General features: G+C 44.0%; 1 protein-coding gene across 1 annotated transcript; it reads right to left on the bottom strand.

Moving 5' to 3' along the window:
• Nucleotides 1-3,738: 3,738 nt before the first annotated feature.
• Nucleotides 3,739-15,189, bottom strand: timm44 (translocase of inner mitochondrial membrane 44 homolog (yeast)). The gene is made up of 13 exons (XM_080535668.1): nucleotides 15,157-15,189; nucleotides 13,875-13,988; nucleotides 11,582-11,761; nucleotides 11,315-11,395; nucleotides 10,955-11,104; nucleotides 10,674-10,810; nucleotides 10,414-10,499; nucleotides 8,740-8,832; nucleotides 8,176-8,300; nucleotides 5,416-5,466; nucleotides 4,876-4,965; nucleotides 4,461-4,571; nucleotides 3,739-3,947 (listed from the first exon to the last, which is right to left on the bottom strand). Exons 1-13 carry the CDS (start codon nucleotides 15,184-15,186, stop codon nucleotides 3,828-3,830), a joined length of 1,368 nt encoding a protein of 455 aa, XP_080391794.1. The 5' UTR covers nucleotides 15,187-15,189; the 3' UTR covers nucleotides 3,739-3,827.
• Between the last annotated feature and the right edge of the window lie 122 nt (nucleotides 15,190-15,311).

Genomic DNA, 15,311 nt, shown 5'->3' with positions numbered 1-15,311 from the left:
TAGGTTTAGAGTAGACTCACAGTTTAGAGTAGACTCACAGGTCAATGCAAGTGTTTAAATCGACCATCCTGTCTTTGTTCGTTTGTAAACGTTTTGTCAATAAAGCTTGAGAAATTCAACTTGTCTTGGTTTCCTGTTTTAAGATGTATGCGTCTAGTTTATGGGTTTAGGCGTACATATTTCAAGATTAGCCAACTTGTTTCAAGTAACAGCATAAACATACTTTACTAGTATTATGTAATTTCCACTTAAATTAGTGATTTGTTTTCTTGTTCCTTTTTTCAGTGAGCTAAAATTAAGAATGCAAAAAACATTAATCAACAATTGTTTGCTAATATTCAGTGTATTTAACTTATTACTGTGTTGTAGCAAGTCTGATTTCAAGTAATTTTATCTAAAAAATCAGCATTTACTTCTTATTTCAAGCCTTTGAATGCTTATCAGAGCCTACCGTAGTTATTTCTAGACTGGAACCAACTTATTTTAAGATTTCTTATCAAGTAAAATTATCTTGCTGCATGGACAGATAATTTCACTACTATTAAGTAAAATCCTCTCAAATTAAGTGTTTATTTCTTGTATTTTATCTCGTGTTTTTTTGCAGTGCATGCACTGTCCTCCTCATCAGGCCCGGCTGCTTTGCATTCTTCTAACAACATTGTCATCGGTAGGCCTTGCTGCTCTGCATTCTGTTAACACCACTCGTGACGTTAGAATTATAAGGTTCTGTCTCCATTTTTGTCAAAATTGAGTTTTTTACATAATCTGATCCATTAGGTGTTTATTAATGCCTGTGTGGTGTTATTTTTTAAATGTTGACATTTTTGAGTTAGTAATGCATAAAATACAAAAGGTTCCATCTCACAAAACATAATGGAATGTAAAAACTTTGACGCTCAATATCTCTGAACTACCCTAAACGGAGATAGAACCTTATCATTCTAAGCTCACGCCCTGTCCTCACTAGGCCTTGCTGCTCTGCATTCTACTCACTACACTGCCTTCTCTCATATGGAGAGGATGGGTGATATCACTCATGCTGAGGTCCATTGGCCGCAATATAGTGTACCTTCTAGAAATGACAATAGGGCTACGTGCTGGCCATACGTTTTATGAGAAATGTATGGAAAATGTATGTCCCTTCTGGGTGAATGTATCAGTGAATCCCATTATGTTCTTCTGCTATCAATCTTGTTACTCTAAGCTCTAAGCCATAACAAAAATGGATACACACACCAAATGAACATTATACAACAGTTAGTTCCGACCAAGTAATTTGATTGGACAAGAGGCATTCCATGAGTGCTGATATACAGTATAACAGCATTGGGACTTTTAACTATATGTATCACTCCGCCGCACAGATGTTCTACTAAACGACCGTTAGGCCTGCGGCCTCGTACCTACGACCGTGCTGATATTCAGTATAACACACTACCTCTCGTGTGATATTGCTTAAATATATAATTAAGTATTTATTAACTACAACTAAAGAGAACTAAGGCAATAATCCGATGAGGTATGATAATCAGAATGTCAGTAGTGTAAGTGAGTGGATGCAGTGGAAAGTATGGTGAGGAGGGTGTTGGCTGGTGTAAAGCAAGCTGGTGGAAGAGAGAGAGAGAGAGAGTGAGCTGGACACTGGAGCCTGTTTTAAACTCTAATCAGGAGGCGGCGCCAGCTGCCCCTAATCTGCCTGATTGGGCTCCAGCCCCGCCCACCAGGTAGCCAGAGGTGAGTAGGCCAGACAAGGCCAGAGGGCCAGAGGGCCAGACAAGGCCAGAGGGCCAGAGGGCCAGAGGGCCAGAGGGCCAGAGGGCCAGAGGGCCAGAGGGCCAGAGGGCCAGAGGGCCAGAGGGCCAGAGGGCCAGAGGGCCAGAGGGCCAGAGGGCCAGAGGGCCAGAGGGCCAGAGGGCCAGAGGGCCAGAGGGCCAGAGGGCCAGAGGGCCAGAGGGCCAGAGGGCCAGAGGGCCAGAGGGCCAGAGGGCCAGAGGGCCAGAGGGCCAGAGGGCCAGAGGGCCAGAGGGCCAGAGGGCCAGAGGGCCAGAGGGCCAGAGGGCCAGAGGGCCAGAGGGCCAGAGGGCCAGAGGGCCAGAGGGCCAGAGGGCCAGAGGGCCAGAGGGCCAGAGGGCCAGAGGGCCAGAGGGCCAGAGGGCCAGAGGGCCAGAGGGCCAGAGGGCCAGAGGGCCAGAGGGCCAGAGGGCCAGAGGGCCAGAGGGCCAGAGGGCCGTCACAATGTAACGTGACTCAGGTCAATTAGAATGTTCTGGAGGGGTTTAACGTTTTCTCTGACATTTTAAGAATATCTTCCCACTGAAAAAAGAGAATCTTTCATTGTTCATAAACATGTAAAAGGAAGACAGAGACGAATGCAAGTGTGGTTGGAATCCTGATGTTTTATTCAGAAGTGGAAACAGTAGGGGCAGGGCTTTGATGTAGCGACAAACTAAAATCATAGAAATGCATAATCATATAAAATCATAATCATAACTCAATACAAGTAGTAACATAAAAAAACGTACACGATGCGCTGTTGCTTATGAGAGACATTCTCAGATGGTAGGATAACATGCTGATCGCAAGCAGCCAATCACAAATCAATGTGTTGTCAGAACACAGACGACAGTAGAGACTTGAGGTGTACAAGAACAGCTGTTATGTCTGACCATCCTCGTGTTATGAATGTTAATAAGCAGCTAGTTCGTCTGTATGGGCCTCGTATGAACAGGTCATCATAGGTCATGTTCATAGAGAAGGTGTTGACAGGGCAGCATCATGGCACATTGTATTTAGACATGAAACACAACATTGAAGGTAAATGACGATGACTTTCTACAAAAGCAAACCAAGTGAAATGTATCCAACATGAGCATCTTTGTGTGCCTAACCACTTCAAATGCAGATGCTAACTTTCACTCACAGAAATGTAGTATTTGAACTAATTCATTCAATATTATTAGTGAGACTAAAACAATATTGCTCACACTGGGAAAGTTTACTAGAAAAACAAGTTCAGGAAAATGATCCAAAGACAATAGAACAGGTAACGGCCATAACGTCGAATCACTTAATTGAGGTTTTATTTATGTAACATTGTAGGTTGCCCTTGGAAATAATCAGCTCGTATTTCCAAGTTAGCTAAGGCAAGCCAATAGTTGACAAACATTTCTCCTCAAAAAAAAAAAAAAAGTGAAAACGGGTCATTTTTATTTCACAATAAATAGAGACTTTCTAATTTGTTTACTATTATACTGGACTTCTATACAAATCTGGGTCTCCAGGGCGACGGCGGAACACGTGGCGTCCAGAATGGCCTCCCGCGCCCTGGGGGGAATAACAGATAGATGGAGAAGATGAGGTGCCGAGGCCCTGCCTCGCTCCATCAGAGGTGGACAGGAAGTCTGGAAGAGGAGGGGCTCACCAGCGTATCTAACCAATGGGTTAACAGACAGACAAGAGGATGGGGATCGGACGATTGCTCCGTGTGGTCTGTTGCCCCCTAGTGGCTCCCAGTGGAAACACTAGTCCATCCGTCTCTTGGTCTGTGAGTACGCTTAGTCCAGTCGGAGAGGGGGGGCGTCCGGAGAGGGTCCGTGTGGAAACCCCCCCTCCCCCAAACCCACAGTTGAGGAGCATGTTGGGGTTGTTGGGGGTCCAGCTCTGCTTGTCCTTGTGGTGAGTCCATGTTCCCCCCTCCACCCCCCCACCCAGGCTCTCTCCACCAGCCCCTCTCCTCTCTGCCCGCCCCCACCCCCAGCCTCCTGGTCGGCCAGTCCCTGGGAGTGGGTGTGTGTGTGTGTGTGTGTGTGTGTGTGTGGGGGGGTCTCTCAGAGGATCTGCTCGGTGCTGGAGGCGGAGATGTCCAGGAGTCTCCAGGCAGCGTAGGGGTTGAGCTCCTCCTGGTCTCGACACAGCGCCCACACGTACATCATCCTCAGTACCTTATCCTGAGGGGGCGGGCGAACACACACACACACACACACACAGTCATGACTTCACCTCCTCGGTCATAACTTCAACCCCTCCCACCCTACTCCCACAGACTGCTCCCACACGTTTTCTGAAAGCAAGGCTCATTTTCTCAACTGTAATCACAAATCCAAAACACTGATGTGCTCAATGGAAAAAAGTAGTACGATAGTTTAGAACTGCAAAATGAGTGAAAAGCAGGAAATGTGTTTGTATTTGTGCAGAAACGGTGTGAGATAAGGTACATGAGTTTCAGGTTTTGGTCATTGTGTCAAACTTGAATCTGCAACGTCAGCAGTCAGCAACTCAATAGCCACAGCTTGATCTTAGTCTGAGACTAAACATGTTACATAATAGAAACATTGGGGTTGCAATTTACTCTAGGATTAGTTCATCTGTGAGTGAGTTCAGACTAAGTAAGAGTGTGTGCGTGTGTGTGCGTGTGTGTGTGTGTGTGTGTGTGTGTGTGTGTGTGTGTTCACACTACTCACAGGGTCACCCTCCACCACGTCTCCTTTAGTGTTCCTGATCACCATGACCAGCTGGGCCTGGAAGGTGATGATCAGCACCGGACCTTGGTCCATCATCTTCCCCATGGCCAGCTGTGAGAGAAAACACACACACACACACACACACATTTTAGTATCTTTATTTGCGTTCACATTTTACAATAACATTCTTGAACACAAACATTAGTAGCTGCATCAGCATAGGACACTCGGTTGCTCAATGTGTTTCAGTCTGAGTCTAAGGGTACACACACACACACACACACACACACACACACACACACACACACACACAGACACAGACACACAGACACACACACACACGAGAAAGTGTGTTAGTATCCCCTCTAGCTCCCCAGGAGTCATGGTAACAGAACAGTAACCCAGAGTGACTCACGTCGATGTTGTCTATGTCCAGAACCCTGGAGTGGAACTGCAGTCCCATGGCCTTGGCTTGCTGGAGGGGGTGGGCCAGCTGGCTGTAGGTCTACACACCAGACACAGAGGGAGAAGAGTATGCTAATATGATATTTGACTTTCGGGTATGCAGTATTTGTATGAGATTGTATTAATTTGAACAGGAAGCATCTGTATGATTTATGGAGAAGAGATGGGATTGAATACGTTTGTACTTCTTCTCACTCCTTTTCAAATATGTGATAAAAAATGTTTAAAAAAAAAATGAAACTAAGTTAAATGTGCAATAATTTCTTTTGCTTTATGCTTTTTGGTTTTCTGTTATATTCATTATTGTTGCTGTTTTCCACATATTTGAAATTAACATAAACATCTCAATCTATCAATCAAAGAAATAGCAACAGAAGGAAAAATGATCACACTAAAACTAGAAATCCCCTTCACCCTCATAGCCTCCTAGCATGCCTACATTCACTTCCAACAGTCTTTGGAATTTAGAAAGGGTCCAAAAGGAACATACCGCTTCATAACACCAGTCCTTCAGCACCTCTAGCTCTCCTCGGATCATAGCCTGGAGAGAGAGAGAGAGAGAGAGAGACAGAGAGAGAGAGAGAGAGAATGAGAGAGAGAGAGAGAGAGAGAGAGGAGAGGAGAGAGAGAGAGAGAGAGGAGAGGAGAGAGAGGGGTTAAGACATAGCACAAAAATATTGATGTTTCCATTTTGTATGTCACTGTACAATAATAATAATAATAATAACTTTTATTTGTATAGCACTTTTCCTGCAAACGTTGCAACTCAAAGTGCTTTAATCATTATATACCGTATTTTCCGGACTATAAGTCGCACCCGAGTATAAGTCGCAGCAGGCCAAAAATGGGTCATGAAGAGGGAAAAACCACATATAAGTCGCACTGGACTATAAGTCGCATGGTTCAAGGGAACGGGCTTGGCGGAATCAGCGGGGAAAGAAGACCCTGTTGAGCTTGACTCTAGTCTGGCACTGTGAAGAGACATGAGAGGATTTGTAAGCCCAGGAAGGACATAATTCACGTTAAAACTTCTTCTGAAAGGTTAGAAATACTTAAATTATCGAGTGTAAAGCCAGGGCTAGCTAGCGCGTTGCTAACGAAGGTTAGCAAAATGGCGTCGCGGGAGCAAGCAAACAGGATGGAACAGCCTCTGAAAGGTAATAAATGACTTTAATATCGTGTATAACGTTCATAATAGCGTGTATAACGTTCATAATATAGTGCTTAATGTCCACATTGTCGAGTGTAACGACTATTTATCGTGTATAAGGCCATGACAAAGATAGCTTGGTGAAAAACGGAAGTACCGTATTTTCCGGACTATAAGTCGCACCCGAGTATAAGTCGCAGCAGGCCAAAAATGGGCCATGAAGAGGAAAAAACCACATATAAGTCGCACTGGACTATAAGTCGCATGGTTCAAGGGAACGGGCTTGGCGGAATCAGCGGGGAAAGAAGAACCTGTTGAGCTTGACTCTAGTCTGGCACTGTGAAGAGACATGAGAGGATTTGTAAGCCCAGGAAGGACATAATTCACGTTGAAACTTCTTCTGAAAGGTTAAGGAATACTTGTATTATCGAGTGTAAAGTCCGCTAGCTAGCGCGGGGCTAACAACATGGCGTCGCGGAGGAAAAATGAAACTTTGAACAGCCTCTAAAAGGTAATAAATGACTTTAATATCGTTTCTAACGTCCATAACATTGTGTATAAGGTCCATAACATCATGTTTAATGTCCACATTGTCGTGTTTAATGTCCACATTGTCGAGTATAATGGCTATTCTATCGCGTATGAAGCGCTACCGGAAGTAGCAAAATGCTACTCGCGGGTACAACATTGCAACGTTAAACAGCCTCTGGAAGGAATAAATGACTTTAATATCGTTTCTAACGTCCATAACATTGTGTATAAGGTCCATAACATCATGTTTAATGTCCACATTGTCGTGTTTAATGTCCACATTGTCGAGTATAATGGCTATTCTATCGCGTATGAAGCGCTACCGGAAGTAGCAAAATGCTACTCGCGGGTACAACATTGCAACGTTAAACAGCCTCTGGAAGGAATAAATGACTTTAATATCGTTTCTAACGTCCATAACATTGTGTATAAGGTCCATAACATCATGTTTAATGTCCACATTGTCGTGTTTAATGTCCACATTGTCAAGTATAATGGCTATTCTATCGTGTATGAGGCGCTAGCGGAAGTTACTCCTTGGTTCATGTCAGTCAGAGATTACCGTATGTCAGTTCATGTCAGTCAGAGATTATGAATTATTGATATATAAGTCGCACCTGACTATAAGTCGCAGGACCAGCCAAAGTATGAAAAAAACCGCGACTTATAGTCCGGAAAATACGGTAGTTAGGATGAAGGGCGGCCTACAAACAATGCAACATTGAACAGCCTCTGAAAGGTAATAAATGACTTTAATATCGTGTATAACGTTCATAATATCGTGTATAAGGTCCATAATATCATGTTTAATGTCCACATTGTCGTGTTTAATGTCCACATTGTCGAGTATAATGGCTATTCTATCGCGTATGTGGCGCTAGCGGAAGTAGCAAAATAGCCTCGCGGGGGTAACTTAGCAACATAGAACAGTCTCTGGAAGGAATAAATGACTTTAATATCGTTTATAACGTCCATAACATTGTGTATAAGGTCCATAACATCATGTTTAATGTCCACATTGTCGTGTTTAATGTCCACATTGTCAAGTATAATGGCTATTCTATCGTGTATGAGGCGCTAGCGGAAGTTACTCCTTGGTTCATGTCAGTCAGAGATTACCGTATGTCAGTTCATGTCAGTCAGAGATTATGAATTATTGATATATAAGTCGCACCTGACTATAAGTCGCAGGACCAGCCAAAGTATGAAAAAAACCGCGACTTATAGTCCGGAAAATACGGTAATCATCATTTAATTATTTAGTCATTTAAAGGCAATATTAAAAAGATTTAACACGTTATGCAACGTGTTTCATAACAAGAAGCACAAGACAAATTGTTAGGGAAGAGGAATGGCTAGGGTAGTAGCGGTCTAGTGGATAGTGAGTTGGACTGGTGACCAGAAGGACATGAGTTCATATCCCACCTGGGAACACCACCACTAGTGTTACTACTCCAAGGAGACCCAGTAATCTCTAAGTCCTTTTTGGATAAAAGCATCTGCTAAATGGTTCAAATGTATGTAAATGTAAACAGGGTAGTAAGGGAAAGGGAAACTGTTGTTACTGACCTCCAGGACGTTGGGGATGATGTCCGCTTCACACTGCTTCAGGAAGGAGTCCTTGTCGAAGGAAGGGTCCACCTTCAGGATCTGCGTCAGCACCTCGGACATCTCCGTCTTGGAGAAGAGACCCCCTGCACAGACGCCAAGAGAGATTCACACCTCAAGCTCCCCTTGTAAAGTACATCCCCAGACATGCACAACATTAGACTAGAACCCAGACACATCTGCATAGGCACCGGAGGAGGCTGGTGGAGGTAGAAATGAGAGGGTGGACTCATTGTCCGGACAGGGAGAAGAGCAAGGGACCAAGAATAGACCCATGAGGGACCCCACATGTGATGTCAACATTATCAGAAACAGAGTCTCTCAGGACAAGAGAACTGCCTACCAGCTAGATAAGATTTAAACCACTCTAATAAAAGTCCTGAGAGACCAACACAGTTGGAATGGGGAATGAGGAACGGTAGACCCTGGACGACAGGACAAACCAAACAACAGCACTTCGATAGGACGATAAGACTTGGATTGCTATTCCTGTGAGCGTGAGTGAGGTCCGACTGGGAGAGTTACCTAGGAGGTCGGTCATCTTGTCTGTGACGGCGCGCGACGCTCTGATGAGGGTGTTGTCGCTCTCGTCGTACTTCATCTTCATCTCGAAATATCCTGCGGAGAGGAAGGGGAGAGGACAGGGTTCATCCCAGCATGGTCTAGAGAAGTAGGGTCCTCTAGGGGATTGTTTTCAGACTTGAAAACAATCCCCCCCCCCCCCCCGAAGAGTACAGGGTTAGAGAGTACAGGGACAGTATGGTCCAAACAACAGGGCCAGTGTCAAGGCCATTGTGTTTGTATCCCTCTGCTCTGTGATGGATGACTCCCTGCACCTTCCTGACACATTTCCTGGTTTACACACACACACACACACACACACACACACACACAGTTCAAATTGGATTCCTTTTCATATTTCCGTGTCCAGAAAGGGCTGAGGAGGCTACAATAACAAAAGCAAGCTCAGTACAACTAGAAATGTTTTATTTTTTATCGACTTTGTACAATGTCATCACTGTATAACACAACTCCCTTTCCCACAAGTCCAAAAATGATTTATCGTTTGGCACAAGTTTCCTTAAGTACCTGAATAGTTTTCCTTAAGTAATGCCTAATTGCTTGCTGGCTTGTAAAAGAGGCTGTTATTGCGACGTCCCTTAAAAGCACCCTGCCCCCCCCCCCCGTCCTCTGCTGTCAGGCCCCGGGGGACTCCCCTGGCTATCGTTAGCCTGCTGCTCTGCTTGTTAGCAGGGCCTCATTAGCTCCAAGGTTAACGAGGCTTTAATTGCGGGACAACATTCACCGGCTAGCGTTAGCAATCAGCTAGTGGGTTCCCTGTTTGCACCTGCCCACCGCATAAAGAACTACAGACATATAGAGCCTCCGCATAAAGAACTACAGACACATAGAGCCTCCGCATAAAGAACTACAGAAATATATAGCCACTGGGTGCAGCTCTATAGTGTTAAGTGGCTTCCCCCCTCTCTGTATCTGGGATCTGAAGTCTTTGGAAGGCAAAATCAATACAGAGAAACTATACAAGGGTAACTTAGGGGCTCTCGATTTACCACATTTCAACCATAGAAGGATACAAGAACACAGTGTCATACAACAGGGTTGGGGCAAATTCCTTTTCATTTCCATCAAATCAGGATGTGTTTTAAAACTCTAATAATGCCAAAGCTTTTTATTTTCCAGCTACAAAAGAACCTGAAGAACACAAACAGTTAAGTTGCTGACTTTGGGAACATACATCATACAACAAAATAGCCTCAATTAGTGAATTGGAATTCAATTAATTTTTCGGAATTTAAAAGGAATTTGCCCCCAACTCTGGCATACAGAGCCAGATTCAAAGAATGACAACACTACCCTGCTCAGGAAACACATTAACACTTAGCGCCATCTAGTGGTCATACATAGAACTGCAGCAAACATTCCTGAAAACAATTATTTGATGAGTAGTAATACATCTGTGAGGTATTCCATCAACGACGCTAAAGAAATATCCAATATCTCACGAAATCTGTCAAGAAAAGCCTGGATTTTCCTTTAGCAACATTGATGGAATTACCCCCCTGCTGCAAAGCATCATGTAAGCAAAACATGGAGAGGTGGGTGATTCTTGAACAGCATAGAACACGGCAAACACCAAAGATATAAACAAACAGCGATCAAGAGACAGTCCTTCCTTACTGTTGAAAACGACGTTGTTGTCCTTGAATTCCTTCCACTGTTGGTACCATTTAGAGTCCTTGTGCATCACCACCCCCATAGCCTCCCTGGAAAACACAGTTACAGATTCACAACTCACAACAGGGAACATGCCACACCACAAACAAACATATGTCTGATATGATCTTTGTTTCCCAAGTGACACCATCATTGGCAGGCAGCACAGGACACTTAACAAGAGGGTTCTACACTTTATTCTAGAATGCGAAAGAGGTACATACTCGTTGGCCTCGAAGACCTTGTTCTCGTTCTCTGCGGACTTGGAGGAGAAGTCACTCCTCTTCCGTAGTCTTTTAGGGGGGCGGTAGGGGCCGCTCTGAGCAAGCTCGTCGATCTCTTTCTTCACACTTTCCATACCCTGTGTGTGGGGCAGAGGAAGTTGGCTTGAGAGGTTGGACAGCAAGAATACAGTGTGGGGTGGGGGGGGGGAGAGAGAGAGAGATAGAGAGAGAGAGAGAACACAAACAAGATTCTGATTCTGTTTCGGAGAGAAGGACCCCACCTGTGATACTGCTCTGAAGACCCCCGTCTTTCCGATCCTCTCTCCGCTCTTGGACACGCTCTCTGCTGAGGTCTTGGCCGTCTTCGCAGCCTCCTCCACCCCCTCCATGATCTTCTTCCCCAGGTCCGTACGGCTGACCTCCTCCAGCCCCTACACACACACACACACACACACGTCACAGGAAAGGTTTACTGAGGTACAAACAGGTGTATGGTAACGTGATAAGACAATGGTAACAATTTTTATTTTATTTTTTTTATCTAAAACACTCATGCACACTTCTTGTGACAAAAAACCGAAGCGTAGGCTACCAAAAGGTTGACATTTAAGTCATAGGACAGTAGCACACAAGCTCCGTACCTCTTTCCAAGTCTCGGACAGGTTCCCAAACTTCTTCTTCAGAACTTCAGACGTCTTCACAGTTTCAGACTCTATGGTTTTCTGAGAGAGAGGGTGACATTTAACTCAGCTGAAAACGGTCCCACACATGCCACATAAGTCAGTGGTAAAGTCGCAAATGACATGATGAAGAACACACCGGTGTGTTTCAATACTTAGCAGCTCCATGGTCCCACAGGTTATTTCATACCCATAAACAAAAGCATGACACTGGACTGGAGCGCTTACATATTTCCTCCTGGCTTGCTTCAGGGCTTCCGACTCCTCCAACTTCTTGGCTTCCTCACGGAACTTCTTGATGTTCTCCTTCATCTCGTTGTTCTTGCCCAGTTCGTGCTTCAGGTTGTCCAGGAACTCCCCCAGGAATCCTTTGCGGCGGCCGCCTCTGTCTCCGGACGCATAGCGGGCCTACAGCAACACATGACATGGGCATTGCTAAACAGGTCAATGATAGCCCTGTTACACAAGCCTGGGTACATAAGCTCATTTCAACAGCTATCCTCAAAAACTAAATAGCCTAGAAGCCTTGGACAAGCTTGCTATTGCAAGACAACAACTTGGAAGTTGTCTGGACTATCATTACACAACAGTTAGTTCCGACCAAGTCATTTGATTGGACAAGAGGCATTCCATGAAGGCCGATATACAGTATAACAGCACTGGGACTAGGGCTGCAACAACGAATCGATTAAATCGATAATAATCGATAACGAAATTCGTTGGCGACGAATGCCATTATCGATTCGTCGTTTTTTTTTTCTTTCTTTTTTTTTGTTACTTTTTTTTCTTTTTTTTTCGGGTTTTGTTTCCATAACAAACCTACTTCCTGTTGACGCACGCCACGCTGTCTTGCGGCCGGTGTAGGCATCGCGAATCATAGCGAATCATAGCGCTACCTATGGCCGGAAAGGGCAGAACCTATGACCGGAACCGGAAAAGTGGGAAAATCCGGTACCTACACAGGCGCGGCGGCTACATTTAAATCATGCTACTCAAAAGCCTTGAGAGTGAAGCTGTCTGCTGTCTGCTGTCAGGACATGCTAGTGAGTTAGCTAGCAGGGTTAGCTCGCTGCTGCCGCTAGCTGACTGTCACTACGCTGCTCGTCCAGCTGTAGTCTGTGTAGCTGTGCTGAGAACCAGAGCACTAACTATGTTTCTATAGAGGAGGGTTACACTAACTATGTTTCTATAGAGGAGGGTTACACTAACTATGTTTCTATAGAGGAGGGTTACACTAACTATGTTTCTATAGAGGAGGGTTACAGCTAACTTCCTAATGTTTTATCATATAAGTCCTGCTGGGCTCAGCCCTTCCATGGTCTCCTGCTCTCCATGCAAATGCGTTAGTGTGAGTTCTGGCGAAGCGTCAGCTAAATGACTGTAATGTAATGCGATAGCCAGTGAGTGTTTGCTCGCATTCATGAATTCAATATTGCATGACAAGTGTATTTAGCTAGCTGGCTAACGTCAGTGGTAGAGCAGAGGTGATAAGCTAAAGGCTAGCTAGTGGTAGCCTACCAAGCTACCCGTGAGTTAGAGTGAGACACTGACTGTAGCCTAGCCTATTGTATGGAGTGAGAGGACACATTGCATTGTTTTGGAGCATATCTGTTATATAAAAACATTAGTGTCTTGTCTGTAGCCTATATTGCACTTTGGGTTACTGACCTTTACATTAAGCAAAGTTATTACCTAAAACAATGCATGTATTGAGCTAGAGTTCAACTACTTTATTGAAACAATCTACCGCCATAGTCCATGGCCTGTTGTTAAACCTATTTGATGTAGCAAAGCCTTTTTTATTTATATTATTTTTTATTTTTTATTAATACTTATTCATGTTGCACATGTATATGTATAGGCCTGGCTGATTTAGAAAACATAAAATAAAATGTGCAAAATAAATCTTAAAAAAAAAAAAAAAAAAATGTTTCCAATCTTTTCACCACACGTATTTTTGGGTAATCGATTTAATCGATTAACTGGAAAAAATAATCGGCAGATTAATCGATTATCAAAATAATCGTTAGTTGCAGCCCTAACTGGGACTTTTAGCTATATGTATCACTCCGCCGCACAGGTGTTCTACTAAATGACCGTTAATTAGACCGTTAATTAGACTACATTAACGTTAATTAGACTACATAATTAGACTACATTAACGGTCGTTATGAGCAATGTACTATCTGAGCAATGTCAACTCGTCTGAATCCCATTCACACATGCCACCAAAGCGACTGTCAACCGAGTCATATTTCACTGGTTGCACAATAAATGAGAACGTACAGGTACACGATACAAAGTATCTAGCCTGCGGATGTTTGTGTTCAGGTTACTAGGCAAGAATACAGAATACTGTGATTGTTTGACCGAATCACAGCCGTGCTAATATTCAGTATAACAGCACTCCCTCTCGTGTGATATTGCTTAAGTGTCTTTTACAGTAAGATATGGTAGGTCAAGCAGGACAGTTTGGTGCTTAAACAGAATCAAAAGTTGATAGAGTGGTTAGGGGGGTTACCTGTGAGGACCCTGTGAGGGTCGGTAGGGACGCACATATCCTGTAAACGTGAGGTCTGTTGTGGAGGAGCAGGTATGAAGGACTGGACACCAGCAGACCTCGTCTGACACACAGCTAGAGAGAGAGAGAGAGAGAGAGAGAGAGAGAGAGAGAGAGAGAGAGAGAGAGAGAGAGAGAGAGAGAGAGAGAGAGAGAGAGAGAGAGAGAGAGAGAGAGAGAGAGAGAGAGAGAGAGAGAGAGAGAGAGAGAGAGAGAGAGAGAGAGAGAGAGAGACAGAGAGAGAGAGAGAGAGAGACAGAGAGACAGAGAGAGAGAGAGACAGAGACAGAGACAGAGAGAGAGAGACAGAGAGAGAGAGAGAGAGAGAGAGAGAGAAACATTCAGTACAACACTCACATGACAGCCCAGCAATGGTTTATGACTGGTATGTGACTGAACAAAAGGATTGCTTTTGATGTGAACTAATAGTTTCCAAGCAATTCGTTTGGCTACATAGGTTTATTTGGTTTAAAATCACTGACTTGGTAGCCTGTACATGTTAGAAAGACCCAGAAAGCAGTGGTCAGATCAGAGTCCTTGTTGCACATCAGATCGATATTCACCATGGGGTGCAATATATGCTTTGAAATGCATGACGTCAAAAAGTGTCAATGCAACTCGAAATATAATGTATAAGTATAGAAACGTTGTGATCATAACGTGATCTTAGAATGATAAGGTTCTATCTCCGTTTAGAATGATAAGGTTCTATCTCCGTTTAGAATGATAAGGTTCTATCTCCGTTTAGAATGATAAGGTTCTATCTCCGTTTAGGGCAGTTCAGAGATATTGAGCGTCAAAGTTTTTACATTCCGTTATGTTCTGTGAGATGGAACCTTTGTATTTTATGAATTACTAACTAAAAAATATCAACATGTTAAAAATAACACCACACAGGCATTAATAAACACCTAATGGATCAGATTATGTATTTAAAAAATCAATTCTGACAAAAATGGAGATCATAGAACCTTATAATTCTAACGTCACGATAAGCATTTTGACAGACACTTTTTCCACTGTTATGATGCAAGGCCTGGACACATGAGGATCTGGACCCATTCAGTCTGAGTCTTCCTGGTACAGTAAGTCACTGATCTCAGTGATCTGGCGTCCAAACTAACCGTGGTCCAGTGGACGTTTCAAGGGTACATGCATTTGATCATTATCCTCGACAAACCGTAGGTTTCTGTATTCGCGATTCACAGATAACGCTGTGAAAGTGTGTTAAATGACAACTCACCTGGTAACACTGACACAAGGAGGCCGCCATCTTGCTCGCAAGTGACCTTTTCCGGTGATGACCTTCTGACGTAGGTTTGTGGGAGGGGCCTAAAGGTTACAGCAAGACATGCTAGACATGTAGCCCACAATATGGCAGGTGATCAAGGCCTATTG

Source organism: Nansenia antarctica (assembly GCF_963989245.1).
Source record: "Nansenia antarctica genome assembly, chromosome: 7".
Classification (NCBI taxonomy): Eukaryota; Metazoa; Chordata; class Actinopteri; order Argentiniformes; family Microstomatidae; genus Nansenia; species Nansenia antarctica.
Note: the sequence above shows the minus strand (reverse complement) of the source record. Positions and strands in the feature narration are given on the sequence as shown.

Coding starts and splice junctions, on each gene's coding strand:
- timm44 (XM_080535668.1), bottom strand. CDS start 15,186: ATGGCGGCCTCCTTGTGTCAGTGTTACCAG. Junction 11,396..11,581: donor AGCAAGCCAGGAGGAAATAT/GTAAGCGCTCCA, acceptor CCTCTCTCTCAG/AAAACCATAGAGTCTGAAAC. Junction 5,467..8,175: donor TCATCCCCAACGTCCTGGAG/GTCAGTAACAAC, acceptor CTCTCTCTCCAG/GCTATGATCCGAGGAGAGCT.